At 43.0% G+C, this 17,605-nt stretch overlaps 1 protein-coding gene across 6 annotated transcripts in view; it reads right to left on the reverse strand.

The window, feature by feature from the left end:
* Positions 1–1,879: 1,879 nt before the first annotated feature.
* The window catches only part of il1rapl1a (interleukin 1 receptor accessory protein-like 1a), a 184,307-nt gene continuing 168,581 nt past the window's right edge, over positions 1,880–17,605 (reverse strand). For 3 of the 6 annotated variants that reach the window (XM_084361494.1, XM_084361496.1, XM_084361495.1), the window contains exons 8-12: positions 14,414–14,559; positions 10,772–10,918; positions 8,380–8,550; positions 4,736–4,780; positions 1,880–4,154 (exon numbers count right to left, since the gene is read on the reverse strand). In XM_084361494.1, the coding sequence (XP_084217620.1) occupies positions 3,433–4,154; positions 4,736–4,780; positions 8,380–8,550; positions 10,772–10,918; positions 14,414–14,559 (1,231 nt within the window). In that variant the 3' untranslated portion in view covers positions 1,880–3,432. The remainder of the gene's footprint in view (positions 4,155–4,735; positions 4,781–8,379; positions 8,551–10,771; positions 10,919–14,413; positions 14,560–17,605) is intronic. The other 3 variants (XM_084361497.1, XM_084361499.1, XM_084361498.1) reach the window with 3 other exon arrangements.

Below are 17,605 nucleotides of genomic sequence, written 5' to 3' on the forward strand. Positions count from 1 at the left end.
GACTTGTATACTGAACAGCACTGAGCAGTCATGTCGCCCCTTATGGTTCTGGACAAATGACAACTTTAAAGCTAGCCTCATTAGCTATAAGTGTTAAACTAATATGTGCTATTTTCTCTGTAGGGCTGTGCCAAGAAATTGCTGTGCGTACAAGACTGACCGATGGGTTTTCATGTTTGTTGACCAGGCAGTGAAAGTCCACACAGAAATTAAAACGAGTGTTGGTCCTTGTCTCACACAGACTGAAGAAGGGTTACAATGTGCACTCTGTAAGACAGCTTATTGTTGAGTCTTGTTCCCTTGCAGGTTGACAAATATTGATGCTTTGGTTTGATGGCTGGCATGACTTACCAACCCAAAGTGTCTGTATGAAAATTGTTACCGTAGTCATCCCTCCTGTTCATACAAGATCTCTCCCCAATGCGCTTTCAAATATAAGTGATCGGGGACAAAATACACTGATTGCATTCTGTGCAAAATTGTTAAACCACAGATGATATGATGCATCAACAGTCTGAACAAATCAAGTACGTATCTACCAAAATGACTGTCCTTTTAGTACAAGTGTTATTCTCTGGGTGGCTGTCTGTCCACAGTAGCTCAGCGTGGAAACACAGTGTGAGGAATCACAAAGAGCAAATTTATTTTTACCAAATAAAAAAAAAAAAAGTATCTCTTGATGAACAGACTGCTCAAACAACATGTTGGCTTCTAGTGAACTTTGGAATATATAATGTAAGTATCATAAATTAATGAGACATGGGGAGCACCCGGCGAAAAAGTTGAGCAGCTGTGAGGAAGGCAGACAAAAAAAAAAGAATAATTAAAGAGACAATTATTAGTTTTTAGTTTGAAACATTCAATAATTTAACTAACATTGTCAACAGACACTTATGAACTGTGCTGCAGAAATGTCTACTGAAGTTAGCATGCTAGCCAGCTAGCCCCAGCCCGTCTTGTCTCCTAATACCAGTATTTTCCTTACTAATCATAGAAATACAACTGGACATGGTCTGATTTCAAGTCTCTCTCTTCTACCAAACCAAGATAAGCTTAATTGCCTCATTAACTCATCATAAAACACTTCACTTCACTCAAACTCACTCCCTGCTGCATCAAGCCTCTCGTCCCAATGTCATGGTCCTGATCTGAGCCACTGTAGATCCCCTCTGTACTGTGTCCTCGGTCTTCAATCCGGCGTCTGTTGGTCTCAGAGGTTGTTTGTCATGTTCACTATGAGGCAGCTGAGCCCCGTTGAGCTGAGCCCCGTTGACCGTCGTGATCCCCCCTCTGGTGGTTGTGGTACGGGCAGACTGTTAGGTAATAGGGCCACTTAGCTCCAAGAGCAATACTACAGAGTGGACTGTAAGTCATTATACTGGACAGTTTTTGTTTTACAAATGACACCTTTAAATAAAAAATAAAATATGCATCTCTGTGTGTCTATGTGTACGTAATGAACACCAAAAAAGGAAGAGCAAACTGTCTTTTAATAACCTGTAGTTATTTTGAAATTAATCAGAGAGGGCAGATGGAGAGAAATTGGTACGCACATGCAAACAGTGCATTCACACTCTCTTGTTCTACAACTATAGCCTTGTTGTGTTGTGCTTGACAAGTGGAGCTGGCACATGAAGGCTGAGTTTATTTCTGTAATGTTTAGAGGCATTTCAGCAGCATCTCCAGACACTGATGGTTGTTCACTTTCCCTAGGGCTGCTGGATCACTGATTCAAACTGACAAACTCAATTTCCCACCCATTAGTCAACTGTTATGACCAGTGAAGTCACAGAGTGTGATGAACATGCCATTAATCTGACTATGAATGTAGATTTTAGGAGTGTAATCAGTGTTGGACACAAAAGGGAAAACATCAAGAGGAAATCAATGTTTTTAATGTGCAGTGAGAAAGTAAGGGCAACTGATAATGATTGTGTTTCTATAAAGATAGACATTTCTTTCCAAGTGAAAATTGTGTTTATATATTTATATAAATATCTATATTATATATAGAATACATATCTATTTGCTATGCATACTCAAAAATCACACCTTCAAATATATTTAAAAAGTCTTTCAAAACACAAATGTATTCTTTTCTTTCCTTAAACATGAACTATCCATATGAACCAAAGTAATTATCAGGATGGGAATAATATTATGTTTTAAAAACCAAAACATTGAAAATGCTTCACTTTTGAATCTAGAACAGTAGAGGACGTATTTTTTTTCATGTGGGATTCAAAAGCCACCTTAATCTCTTGACAAACCAGGAACCACATTGCAAGTGTACAAAACCAGCATAACACTTATACACAAATCCCCTTTCTATGGTGGATGAAATGCAAATAAGTATGACTTCTCAAGCAAACTCTTCTGTTATAAAAATAGAATTCTTTTCAAAATAATCTACAGATTTCTTTTTAAGGTGAGGCATTTCACTATCACTCTAAAACAGCAAGGCTGCTTGTTTCAATAGAAAATATGAAGCTTTAGAGAGAGATCTGCCAGTCTATCGGTCTGTCTGATTGGAGAGGACTAGTACGGCCCCCCAACTGCTCCTCATTCTCGGTCCCACGGGACTGTATGTTTTTGCCAGCTCCTCCTTCTTTTTGCATATTCTATGATTTTTTAAAAGAGAGTTTCCTTTTAAACTAGATACACCTTTTACAGGTAAACAAAAAGAAGTTTCAGCTTCTCGAAGCTCCTGAAATGTCCAGGCAATTCCAAAAGTGTTAAAAAATGTTCTCTTAAACTACACAAAGATTCTGAAAAACAAACAAACAAAAAGAAAACACAACAGCGCAGGTACATGACATACTGGCTTTCCAAACAAGCGCATCGAAAGAAGAATAAAAAAAAAAAAACTAAAAAGAGAAAACAATAAAAAATATACAACTCTGTATAACAAGTTAAAGCAAAGTCCTACAGTAGAGAAGGCAACAAACATGATTGAATAGAACAAACAAAAGAACAAAACAGGAAAACACTGATGCTACAAATAAATTGAAATATATGTACAAGACCCTGTTTTCCTTTTGTTTTTTATGTATGCACATTTGTGTGTGTGTGTATGCAGGTGTGTGAACAATTGCCATAGTGTGTTGGTTCTTTAATGTGGAGTTCTTGCAAGTCCGTATCTCGCTAGTTGATGAAACAGTGCTTTCATTATATCTCCTGTAGTTCCATATAGAAAACAGCCTCTGTAACAGAAGCGCTGTCCGCTTGAAAAAAACAAGGGAAAACTGTGTCCAAAAACTTCTGTATCTCCATCACTTTCTGCCAGTCAACTACAGTTGGAACCGAAGGGATCCAAAACACTTTTCGCCACGATCACGACCATAATCTCTGTTCCTAAGAGCTACCAGACTGAGCCCAGCCATGTCTGATCCTGACTGATCTCCCCGCAGCCGATGCCGCGTCTGTTCATCATTACCAGATGACGCTGGAGATGCTGGTTTCTCTCGGCAGCAGAGGGAGCATGGCGTTGTTAGCGTGTGCCTCCTCCAGGCTGTGCTCTCGGCTCTTCCCAGGAGGCCTCTGTCCGTTCAGCAGTGTCAGTGGGATGTTGCAGTAGGTGTGCTGGTTCCCCAGAGAGGAGAGAGGTGGCAGGGTCCCTCCAGGGGGAATGTCATACTCGTAGCTGCGGTAGTAGTGTTTCTGCCTCATCGTGGTGTGGTAGGTGTTGTGGAAAGAGGAACGCAGCTCGGGGTGGGCGGTCGCCATGGCGGTGGAGGTGGCTGCTGCCATGGAGATGGCGGAGACGGTCTGCAGCTCTCCAAACGGGCCCTGCTCGCTGACGTCCAGCGCCGGCTCGTGGGTGAGCATGGGCTCTGTGCGCCTGAACGGCATCTCGTACTGCAGCTGCTTCCAGAACTTGGAGCTGAGCTTGTTGCTCTTGGTGCCGTGCCACTTGATGACTGTAAGGGTTTTAATGGTATGCTTGAGGGCCTCAACTTCCTGGTAGTTCATGATGCCGCGCAACTCGGCACACTCGATCAGGATGACTTTGATCTCGCCAGTCACCAGCATGTTGCGCAGCCGCGTCTCCAGCTCAAAGATGCTCCAGCCTCGCCGCACCACGTAGTTGGGTGTCATAACTATAATGAGGCGTTTGCTCTGGTCCACACAGCGTGCAACATCCTCTATGTAGGCTGCAGGGAGGGTGAAGGTAAAAGGTAAAGGAAAAAAAAAAAACACAAAATGAATAAGACATAAGAGTGGCATAATTGTAGAGGCATGTACATCCAGTATGATTTAATGAAGACAGGACTGCAACACTTAACAATGACGGATGAACATACAGCAACAGACACAAACACAAGACAATGACAGGTAGGTATTTTGCTGTCCACTTCAATATCTGGTCAAATTACACCTCTTTTAGACTGCATTTTATCATGTGTGGAGAGAAGCATAGGGGCTGTAAATGTGTATAAATACATATCTCAAAGCATGGTGTTTGTTCAGTTGAGTATGTGTTCTGCTGCAGTGTAAAGTGTTATTCTATGTACACTATAGACGGCAGACCCACAGACAAAGTTAAATGCTGCACGACATGGCAATGTTTGATAAAGCTACACAGGCTCTAAGATTAAGCTGAGTCGTTGCCTTTTGAACTGGGGCCGATGCTTCAGATCACACACCGGCGCCACTTATAAGCGACTCTTTGAAACTTCCTAAGAGCAGCAAATGACAGCAGCTGATACAAGAGGAAAAGACTGAGGGCGAGTACCTCCAAAGAGTCGTGTGTCATCCTGGTAATGCTCATTGGTGAGACCTAAACATAAACATGTTAACATTCAGGTCACAGGCAGAACACAGTACAGACACAGAAACATGCTCAACACAGTCGTAAAAGTGGCCTCACCTCCCCTCACTCATCTTTTTATTTCACATATAATTAATCGTATACCATGTTTCCCTGATTGGACATTCATCTACAATGATTTTGCTTGGCACTGATGCTGCCGGCAATTTTCTTTTGATTAAAGGAAAGAGGCGGCTCAGTCGGCAGGGCTCGGAGCCTTCACACATTTCCCACTGATGTTTAATTCTGTCTGGACCAACTAGGACGTGTTTGCGTTTTATCTGCGGCACATGAAGCCTACAGTACAAACACACAGCATCACTACTAACTAGAGCACACTGTGTACCGCTGGCACAGACGGACTACTAAGCAGAGTTAGCACGCATGAGAATATGTTCAGACAGAATTTTCATGGATTTATTAATGCATGGATGAAAACCAGAGAGGATGATAAATTTGTCCAATACATCAACTCCTGGTACACACAGTATACTGTATGCCCATGTATGTCGTACATCGTTTGAGAACGCCCAATGTGAAACACTATGATGTTCTATTCTCATCCAGAGAGATTTAAGAAGATACAAGAAGTAATTTTGTCTTTTTTATTTTGTAATAATATTCCACTCATCACTTGTGGGTGTGAGTGTACTCTGCTTGAATCTGCCCAAACAGCACAAAACATTGAAACACAAGACAGTGACAGTGAAAAACACAACTGAAGACAAACTACACACAACACATACTTAGGTTCGGAAGCAGGACCACGCCGCAACCACACCTAAGATTACCTGCCAACCCTACTTAAAACCCATCCTGTCCTGTTTGCTAACTTCAATCTCACCAACAAATCAACTCACTGTGGATCTGAACTCAATCTGTCCGATTCTGGGAATGATCTTTTTCAAAGTGATTCTCCTCCAGCCATCATATTCCCACATCAGTCAGAGCGTAGCCAAACTTTCCGGCGGAGATGCTTGCGCTCTGTGGTGCACATAAATCGACCTTGTGGGCATCTTTACTACAGCTCCCGTAACAAGATTTCTCCTTCTCCGGATTCAGCCAATGTTTTCTCTCATCTGTCTGTGAGGGCCGAGAACTGTGTTCGCCATAGGCATAGCCGCTGGATCTGGCTTCAATGCTCTTTTGATCTGCCTCCCTCAAGCACAGATTTCAGGCAAACACCACGGTGCACTCATGCTGAGCCCTCCTCCTCACATCGAATGTCTTAATACCCAAAGTCTGAACCCAACATTATAGACTGGACCAAGACCATCTCCAACATGCTCTTATGCAATAAAGCCAGTCTGTTTCAACTTACTCAGCCTCCATCAATACTCCAGTGACAGAGCCTTGTGGCATCCTAACCTGGGTCATTCATCTCTGGGATTCTCACACCTGATGTCACAGTGTCTTCACCCTCTCCAGGGCCTGGGGCCTGAGGCTAGGTCATATATCCCTCTGTGTCCGACCTTTTTCAGCTTGTTTCAACATGCATCCCCATGCACACACACATTTCATCCCACCATCCCTTTCTGTACCCTTCCTTTAGCTGTAGACGGCACCTTCCAGTCTTTCTGTACAGCGGACACAGTAACCTAAGAACTCCACCCAGCAATGCAAGGGGGCGCACTACAAGTTGACCAAGTCGGTTAAATATTTAAGGTGGTTTATTATATTTAAATCCTACCCAACATGGCTTTACATTTCAGAAGGACCAGCTTTTACAGCTACCATGTTCTCCTTGCTACCCAGGCAGCAGTGTGGCTTTACCAATTTAAATAGGGAACATACCGGAGAACCCTTGATTCAGAACTTTAGCATTCTTCTCAAGTGGCCACCCCTCTTCCGACTACCCTCCACTCGTCAACCAGTGATTGTCAGGTGCACCCCCTGCTCCCATCATTCCCAGGCCTGTTGACATACGCCCTTCTGTTAATGTTCCCATACCAAGAGGCATCAACAATTTCCTATCAGAGAGGCAGGATGATGTGCAGCAATTTCAACCGCCTGGGCCGTACCCTTTCTAACTGCCACCTTCTGCACACCTGCACCTTCTGCAAAGGTGCCCACGCAAGGCCAAGAGGTATACAACCCACCTTTGCCAGTCTTCCAAATCAGCCCAACAAGTTTAGCCAGTTCGATACACTGGCAAAAAAAAAGCTCATAATAGACTTTTCTTCCCCTCACTGCTCGCTCATTCCATGAATTGACAGCATCATTTCTAGTACAGATTTCTTCCTTAAAATGTGCAATCATCAACCACGCCATAACATGTGAATTTCCCTGTTGTGGGATAAATAAAGACAATCTTAATCTTAATCTAGCTTGACATTCTCAAGCAGTCGTCACTAGCGCTTTCAAATTCCAGTCCACATTCTTCTTATACATTTCACGCATCCTCCTTCACTGCCGGAGTGTCTCTGGGCTTGTTAGGTAGAGCTGAAAGGCCGGCTTTGGCAGCGCTTGCTCTGACACTAGGCCTGTTTGCTCTACCTACAAACCAAGAGACACTGAAGCTGCATAAGACAAAGAGTTCGGCATCACAATCCGTTGCACCAGCAATTTTGTGTGTTTATCATTGTTGTGTTAATATAGTTACAGTGTAACCTATACAGTATAGACTTCACTATTGTGATAGACGTGTTACTCATATTGGCCAGGCCTAATTCAAAGGATTGCAAACACAGGAAACCACTCTCACAGCAAGACGCTTACCACTCGCTTCTGATCTTCTCTGCTTACGCAGTAAAATCCATGTTCTTGCCGTCTTTTTTTCAGTTTCAAGTGGTGCTCGGATTCCCCAACTACATCTACCTAGAATCCTTCCCTTCACCCAAGTCTATCTGACATTGCAATTCATACTTCCAAGTAAAACCAATGAGCTTGCAGCATCATTCCTCATCTACATCTTTCTTTATATTTCTGGTCTGTCTCCACTCATATGAGTTGCTATATTTCCAATGTGATCTGCTGAGCAAATACATCAGGTCTGCTGCCATGGCCTCATCTCAAGACCCACTCTTTCTCTCCAAATCAGGGAGAATGGCCACGTGGTTCTGGTTTTACAAGGATCTATACAAGCAAGCTCTCATTTCAATTTCATTCTTTCCGCATTGGCAAAGCGTCAACAGCTGCCAGACTGGACATTTCCGATCAAAGCATTCAAGTCCTTGGTCATGGGTCATCTCTCTCCAGATCACAATTTGCAACATCTTAATGATCTTCATCAAGGTCATTCTCCCCTCAGCTCTGTTTGAATCTTTTAACTCAAAATCAGCTTCCTGAGAAGGATCCCCCACACCGAGTCTCCTCCATGTTCATCCTCTTCTTCACATCCATCCGTCTATTCTCAACATCTAACACTTCCTCACATCCTTAAATCTTAAAACTCACAATGTTGTGGCGTGGTCCTTGCCGGTGAATCACAAAGTGTAACAAATATGCCAAAACACTGCAGCAACTACAATACACAAGCAACTGTAATGCCCTCACACTCCAATACAGTATGTTACATGAACATACTGTAAGTGTACAAGCATGTACACACAGACAGTCACAGTGCTTACTTCCTGTTGGAATGAGGTCTCGATCTGGAATGAATAGTTTGTAGCCATAATGTTTCTCCAGGACATCAGGGAGGATCTCCAGTGCGAAGCGTTCCTCCTCCCTCGTCTCCTGACTCCATTGGTCAGGGTCCACTTTGGTGTAGGACAGGTACGCATCGTAGTCTTTGTTTTCTGAAGAACAGAGGGAAACAGAAGGGAGAGGCTCATGATTGAGGTGCTCTAGATAAAATCACATCCTGCTCAAAAGGCGCAATTTAACTCATTTGAGTTCTTATGGCACAATCACAACTTGTATACACATATATTAGATGGACAAAAGTATGCAGACGCCTGAACACTACACCGATAAACACATTTAAAGACTTACAACATTTGAATGACTTTCACAGCAGTTTCAATTGCAGAACTTTTTGCACAAAACACTGCACTAATTAATTTTGGGCTCAATATCTCATATACATAACACACAAAACTGAGATGTCTGTATCAAATTTGGTAGTACATTGAGCATTTAGTTTATCAAAGGATCATGACCATTTCCCAAATAATCATTATCAGATAACATGGTGTGTAAGGGTCATTTCCTCAAAGATTAATTCATGCAGAAGTTTTTGAAATGATGCTGAATAAGAAATAATTTTGAAAACTGCCATTTTTTATTGAATATGCTCCATGAGCTGTAAATATAGCCTGACCTTAGACCACAGTAAAACATTGACACAAGACAAAGGACTGAATGTGATTGTACTTTTAAAAGCTGCGAAAAAAGACGCTACTCTTCTCGGAGGGTCTATTTGTTTGCCACAGGAGCATTTGTGAAGCTGGCCACTGGTGACAGGCAATAAGGCCTGGCCCGCAGTCGACTTTGTAGTCCTTCTTGGTGTTGGATGGGGCTGAGGTCAGGGCTCTGTGCAGACCAGTCGCGTTGTTCCACACCAAACTCAGAAAACCCCTTCTTTTTAGATCGCTCTTTGTGCACAGAGGCACTGTCATGAAACAGGAAAACTGCTTCCTTAATTGGAACAAAGTGGCCTAGATCAAAAGAACAGGCACACGCCACAAGTACACAAGCAGATTTGGATAGTATCCAATACCTTTGGCCATACTGCGTTGTGTATCTGAGAAATAAATTGGGGTAGATACAAAAATACCCAAATCAAGATTCAAGCAATACTCTCTTCCCCACCTCAAAATGATTTCCCCGAAGACAGTGGGAAGAACTGAAAAGCAAAAAATAGAAGATGGGAAAGAAGCAGTACTGTGACATGTTCAGTAAGTCTTAGTCATTATTCTCTGTAGAAACTGGAGTGTGGGCCATCCAGAAAGGGAAGAGGGGCTTTTTCACAAACTCTTTGAGGAGCGCAGACAGCTTTGAAACTCACTGGAAAGGCCACGGCTGCGCTCGATAGGATCCGAGCATCAAACAAGGCTTTCAAATTAGCAACCAACCTTGCAAATTAACCACCTAGCAAACTTGGAAAATCAAAAACAGCTTGTATCCACGGTCCCTCACGGTATGACTTAATCATGTGGAAGTTTGAGTCAACAAAACAGTGTGTAATAGATAATTCATGCTACTGTAGAAACAATCCAGTGATTCAAAAATGAGCTCAGTCTTTCCTGAATTTTTGAGGAAGAAAGCAGACAAAAACACAAAGCGAAAAGAGAAGATACTGGGACATGAACAGACGAACCCTTAACTGAAGCAAAAGTTAACTATGTTCTGTAGAGAAAACAAAAAGTTGCCCTCCAATTTCAGGCTGTTTACACCCCGATTCGGCGCTCAGGGAATGAGCTTCGAGCCTACCCGGTCCCGATGTGCCGCTATCTGGCTTTCCACAGCGTAGGGTGGGGATCATTCCATGACATATTGAGACTGATCTCTTTTTAAATGGGCAACAAATTGAAAATCTGTCTCCTCTCTTCCCTATGCAGCCATTGCGGCAAAGTACACACACACACACACACACACACACACACACACACACACACACACACACACACACACACACACACACAAACACGTGCACCTTAACACCAACAGTGGAGAGAGAGAGAGCGGAAATGGGCTGCTGTCACTGAGATAGGATCGGAGAAGACATTTGTATCTACCGGGGAGTCTGTTATGGATAGAGGCTCTGACAGAATACACACACACACACATACACATACACTCACACAAATGCATGGAAAAAAAAACAAAAAAAAAAACGGATCATATTCGCATCCATGAGAACAAACCCACACGTACACAGTCATCTACACTCGCTTGACATTGAATTTTAGGATAAGAACAGCAAGTTGAAAAATAAATGTGAGAACAAGTTGCAGGTTAAAGGGCTTCCGGCTGAAAACAGAGAGATTTCTCTGTGATGCTTTGTGCCGTCTTTACCTCCATCCACATCCTCGCTGCCAAAGTTCCTCCTATAGAAAAGCATCAGCTCGATCTTGTAGCATTTGTAGAGGGAGATGAGGAAGATGAGTAGCAGCAGGATCGCTCCCAGCCCTCCTGCCAGCTCCACCGTGTACATGAGCTCTGCTGAGGACGACACACACAGACCAGGAGATATTTAAAACTGGTGAGACAACCATGCTTGATGTATTATAAATACACACAAAAAAACAGGCTATTGATTTATTTCTGCACTAGGTTGGACTCTTTTTTTCTTTCCCTTGTTAAATTCACAGGATGAGACACTTATGGGACACATTTACATTCGCTGGAAAGCGGGAAAATCATCTTTATTTTCAGAGTGAAGCAGCAACAATCTTCAGGGAAGAGACGCGAGGCTCATAATGACTTTGGGAAAGATGAGAGGGCACAGTGCTGGGAGACACGTGGGAAAAAAAAAAGGCGATGATGAGAAATTGGGTTCATTTCTTTGGAGCAGCGCAGCAATGACACAGTCCTGCACTTTGGCTGTCGTCCACACTGGGACTCGTGACAATCCTGGACATGGATGGAGGCATCTTTAAAACAAGAGGCTTCAGTTTACTCATATCACTTACAGCCCTCTCCATCATACCTCTTCTTCTGTCTCTCTTCAGTGGTCCCTCACCTCTCCTCCCCCTTATTTTTTCACCCTCTGTCTTTACAATCATTTCTCTTCTCTATTATCTCCTGTCCATCTCCCAAGAGAGCCAGCATGGGGAAGGATGAGTTATGTTGTTTATGAATGCAGTATTTACCTGGTTGGCTCATTGAGAACAGGTTCACCGTATATTTCTGCCACGGTGGACTGGAACACTGCATGGCTGCCATGGCTACCACAACCAGTGTTGGGCAAGTTACTTTCAAAATGCAATATATAACATTTTACTAGTTACCTTCAATTTAAAGTAATATGTTACGTTACAATATTACTGTCTGCGTAGAGTAATAAATTATTTATTACACTCTCACAAATGTAGCGCCTGACTCTGCAGCCATCTCGGCCACGCCAGTGTGCAGCCAACCACGAATTACGCCAGCAGGAAATTATTACTGTAACACCCCCCATTATCCCCAACACTGATCACAATACACCCTCTCCATTATCATATGTTATGTACTGTATTACTTTACTGTACGTGTCGACATAACCAGATATTTTACCCTAACCAAGTGGTTTTGTGCCTAAACCTAACCGGACCTTAACCACAGCCTTGTCATAGCATAACACTGAGATATTAAACATTCAAATGAAACATATGAAACATGAAAATGTAACATATATGTTGTTTGCAGAGATGTGCAATGCTGACATTTGTTCTGCAGATTGCGTTGTTTTTGATCACATGCAAATCACTGTTTCCAGACTTTCTCCTCGGCTAAACTAACCGGCCCCTGGCAGCATACCTTCATTTCGTACTTTAACTTGTAAAGTTCTGGACCATTCAGCACATTATCCCTGGTGTTTGTTCATGAACAATAAATACTCTATCTCAGAAATACAGCACTGTTGTTTTGGCTGTGTTATATGTCATGTCTGCAATTTAATGCTTTCAGCTAATGAACAGCCATCATCCTCACTCTCTAAGTTGTTTATGTTTCTCTGGCCGCCACTTCCTCTCTGCCATCTCTCTTTCCACTCCTCTCTTTCTTCTGAGATATAAGGCAAGGCAGCCTGCAGAGACATTCACAGACTTGCTGCAGGGCTTATGAGTGATGAAACATGAAATAAACATCAGAATAATGCAGGAGAAAGAGAGATACGGAGCTCGACTTGAAGTCTTCCTTAGCATCCCTCTCTTTGGAAAAAGCTGCAGTGACGGAGAGAGTTAAATGAAGCCGTCAAGAGTCTACAAAGACCACTCACTTGGAATTGGGCCATCTACATAAGACGGTCACGGAGACAGAGATTAAAGCGGGCAGACAGACAGATAAAGACTTATAATGTAATTGTATGGTGAACTTATTGGCCTGTTGGGAAAAGCTGGGGACCAATTTGCTTGTTTAAACAGCCATCAAATTACCTCTCTTTGCAGGGTGACAACCAGTGCATGAAAAGAGCTTCAGACAAGTCATGCTAGAAAGCCAAAATAGCTACACAGCTGCTGGAGCACTTGTAGAAGGAAGCGACACAACCAAATGGAGCTTAAGCACAGATTGTTAACACGAGCGTGGATCGGAATGGAAATGGACAAGAAAGGCAGAACAAAGGGAAGCAGTTTAAAAGGGAGCTGTTAAGTCTTTGAAAGGAGGTATATTGAGTCTTCTTCATCCTGTTTAAAAAAAATATCCAATATCTGAAGTGATCTTAAAGATACAGACATGTTTTATACCTGCAAAAATTTTTATTTTGACCATGGGCCGCAGAAACAGGCTGTAAACACCTCACTGACACAGTACTATGGCCTTAAAAAGTTTCATGTTTGCGGCCACCCACTGAAGGTAAGTCCAATAATTTGTTTCCTTTAAGCTCTGTTTTGGTCTCCACCAAGTCTTGTAGGACTTTGGCTGCTGTTTAGGACTGGGCATGTAGCGTACAGGATCTTCCACTGAAAACGGCTGGCCGTGACTCTGGTAACAACACTGATTAGAGCAATGAAAGTCAAGCTTTAAGATATAACAAATTGTGGGTTTGTCGCTACTAGTGACCCCCTTTGCATTACACATAGTCATTTCTTGCTCTTCTTGCGCTTCATCATCACCTATAAACCAGTACCAGGCCCAACAAGGGCAAAAATAGTCATTCTGTTGGTATTTTTAATGGTGCATTTGTTTGTAACTTTAAAGTTAGCAGTGCTGTGAGGATTTATTGAGTTTTGTGATGGACTTATACCACTGGCTTTGTGATCGCTAACTGCTGCTGTCGCTAACTGTAGCTGCTGTTAACAGGGTGCCAGCAGCTAAAACCTGCAGGAAAACCACATCGATACTGAATTCCCGGGTTGATAAACTGGCCTCGGCCTCCTCGGAGGATGTGTTGTTCAATCCTAGTCCGGCCGTATTTACCGGAGCATCAGATCTGGGCAGAGTAGGCGGACCTCTAGCTCCATGGGGGAGGGATGAAACACACATTTGCTACACATTGGCTACTGTAAATGCCAATCAATATCCACAATAGGTCTCTCTAGCTGACTGTCATAGAGGAAACATGTAAATGTGCCGAAGCACTCCACTAGCCGTTTCATGAGAACTTTAATATAAAAATATTGATTGCAGCAGCTGTAACCCTTTTAACCTCAATGAAACAGTGAATGATTTGCAGCCAAACTTAGTTCACAAAACACTGAACTTATATGAATTCTACTGGAGATCCTACAGGTCTCAAAGATACAGAATATATGATAGGCTGAAGTTTGGGGAAATGTGTATAAAATGATACATAAGACAGATAGAATATTTCCATTTGATGAAGCGGTGCAGCCAGGCTTTAAATATTTCATTCATCATATGGCTTTAATGAAGAGCTGGAAACAGCTGATACGGAATATATATGATAGTTTCGGATAGTGAAGTAGATGTTTTTTTTTTTTCAACCTCAAAGCCACTTAGGCGGAAATAAAATGTAAAAACTTGCTGCAGTGGGAGACGTCAAAGAGCCCTTACCGCGCCTGAGGAGCTGGATGGTAGCTTGGCGACGGCCGTTACCATTTTCCACATAACAGGAATAATTTCCCAGGTCCTCCTCCTCCAAGGAGTCAATAGTCAAGGAAATGGCCACTTCCTGCTCACCAAGATGCTCCTTGACAACCCTGCAAGAAAATCAAAAACATACTGAGCAATACTCATAACACCTGTTTTGGAAACAGAAGATGGGGAGTAGCTTTTTGTTTTTAGCACATTCCTCTGATCTGTGCTCAAAGATTATGTAATGTTAAGTGAATGTGATGGCTTGCAGCATGTGTGTGATGGCACTTTAAGAGTCATGATCCCGTGTGCAGCAATCGCAGAACGTACTGTGTTACAATTCATAAGGGTCAAGCCATGGAATGGCCGTGAGCAGCGATTTTCTGCACAACTTTAGCTCAATGAAGCCCCTTTTATGTTACTCTAAGTACCTCGTGGTATGTTAATTTCTTTCTCTGCACTCAAAACATATGAGAAATGAAAATCAATAAGGGCTCTTCCTCGGTGTGTGCGCAGGGGGATGAGGAGGAGGAGGGGGGGAATCAAATACTGGCAATCAGAAGAAAATCTTTTTATAGCGGATGCCATGGTAACGGAGAGAGGGAGAGAAAGTAATATTCCATAAAGTAAATGCGTGTCCCCCGCTGGGCTGGTTGAGCCTGATGGAGGAGGAGAGAATGGGGAGATAATGCTCCCTCGTACCTTAGACACACTACTTAGCCCACTTTTACAGCACCCTCAGCACAAACGACACTTTGGAGGAAACAAAGTGCAAATGAGAAAGAGCTCGCTCTCTCTGTTTGCGTGTGTGTGTGTGTGTGTATCATCTACTGTATGTGTTAATAATGTGTTGAGAAGGAGGAGTGGGATGAGGAAAGAGGAGAGCTGTGTGCTGTGAGCGAGTCTTTAAGTGTGTAGGATAGTGGCTCTTTAAAGCATCTCTCTTCTCTCTCGCCTTCGAGCCGATAAACTCCACATAAGGACAGACTGTTGGGAAGATTTGGCATCAGTAATTGAAAGTGTATCACGGGCTTTTGCGTAGAGAGGCTGAGGCGGTGCTGATGATATTTGTAGTTTCAGCTGAGTTTGTTGTACAATGGGGTAGGGCGGCGGTGGTGGGGCGCTGGGAAGAAGGAGGCGCGGGAATAATTCATGCCTCTCCAGGGAGTGGTGGGTACTTTGAATCCTCCAGTTTCACATTATCACACAATATGAGCCAACACAGCTCGCTGCCACACAACCTGATGAATAATGACCAACGCTGATGAGGAACTAAAGTTAGAGGTGGATAACGAGGTCCAGGTGAAGTGCAGAGATATAAATGACAGCTGAATGACAGCTGATAACACACACACACGTACAGCTGGGCTGAAGTGTGAATTTCACCTAGTGTGTCATAAACCTTCTCCAACATGCCCCTACTGTACATCTGCGAATCTTTGTAGGATTCTACATAGTGTTCAAGATCAGTCTTGGTCTCAAGGGTTAAGGTTAGCTGAATAAATATGGTTGAGTTGATTTCAGCTCCTTTGTGTTGGTGTTTGCTTGCTTATAGAAATCAAAGTAAAAATCCCCAAACATACAATTCAAGTCGGCAATGCTTTTTTGATGATTTGACACTTATACATACACACATACTGTAGAATCAAGAGGAATTTTATTTATCTTCTGCGGGTGTTTTTATGTGAATATGGATATTTTACTTGTGGATCAGATCACTTTTAGGAGTGGCTAGGGTTTGCATGTTCAACTTTTTATTGTGTATCATTCATTGTGCAACTCGCACTGTTCTTGGTCTTGACTCTCTTGTCAGGCCTTGGTCTTGGTCTTGACTCGGTCTTGTTAGGGCTTGGTCTTGGTCTTGGTCTTGTCCTGGTCTCTGTACACTCTTGTCTTGGACGTGATATGGTCTCGTTTTTGGTTGTCTTGACTACAACACTAATTCCACATAAATCTTTGTAAAACAGTTTTTTCTGTTGGGGGATTGAGTTTATCAATATAGAGTTCGCTGAATGAGTAAATCGCAGACGTGTTCTCAAACTATGGCTGCAAGCACATATTCTCTCGCTTGCTCATTAGCAAAACCTCTGCGTTTGCTCATTTACTGATCAATTTCCAACGTTTTCATTCCTTTTATACATTGGACGTACACCTGCAAAACACCAACTGAATTGGGTCAATAACATATCGATCACCTTCCTCATTATGCTGAGCCAGATTTGTTTTGCTAATTTATTAATCTCTGCATGCTATGCTAATGTCCAGTCATCCGTGCTATGATAACAACAATGGCCCTGTCCTGGTGGCGCAAATGAGAATTTATGGGCTCAGGTAACCATAGAAATGAACTCCTCCGGATCAATAGGCGCAGAGTTGGGTAAATAAATGCCTGCAGAAACTCTGAGCCTAAGGTATGAGTGTTCGTCTGTGAGCTCAAGTTTGGCTGCCGATGTATTAGTAATAAAGCTAAAAGTGTGTGGGTGCCAGCCTGAAGAAGAGAGGTAACCAATAGAAACATGCCCACTGTTTCATCTGAAAAGGAGACCGGACTGCAGGATGAGCGCAGAATAGTTCACGTGTAGCTCCTCCTCTCCTTTCTCCCCATTGCTCCCCATCTTTGCCTGGTCCATATCCCTGCCTGTCATCATGGAAGTGAAACCAGGGCACTCGTTGGATGTGAAAAAGCTTATGGCAGCAGCATCAGCAACAGAGAGTGGAATGATCAAATACATTATTGATCCGCTGCATGAAATATTGGTATGAATTATAGAAAAGATAACCTCTCAGCCAGTGAGTGGGGGAGTCCTGGTGTCAGGGAGTAATGGAGGAAGACGGAGATAGAGAAAACATAACAGACAGGAGAGCAGTGTTGGTGGTTAAAATGAGATTTGTTTCTGTTGCATGCTCATATCAGCGCACAAGCAAACTCACTATCACAGATGTGTCTTCTTTACTTTGCTCCTCGGTGACTTCTACAATATTTCTTACTCCTATTCCACTTCTTCCCTGTCTGCTCCCTCTCTCTTTCTCTGCCTCTCCCTCTCTCCCCCTTTCTCCCCTCCTCCTCGGCTCCCCGTGGCCCATCTGCATGCTGCTATAGGTGCGTGCGGCGAGGGAGATAGCGACAGTGGCGGCGGTGTGAAAAATGGCGGTTGTTAACCATCTGACAGG

Source organism: Pagrus pagrus (assembly GCF_965226575.1).
Source record: "Pagrus pagrus genome assembly, chromosome: 9".
NCBI classification, from domain to species: domain Eukaryota; kingdom Metazoa; phylum Chordata; class Actinopteri; order Spariformes; family Sparidae; genus Pagrus; species Pagrus pagrus.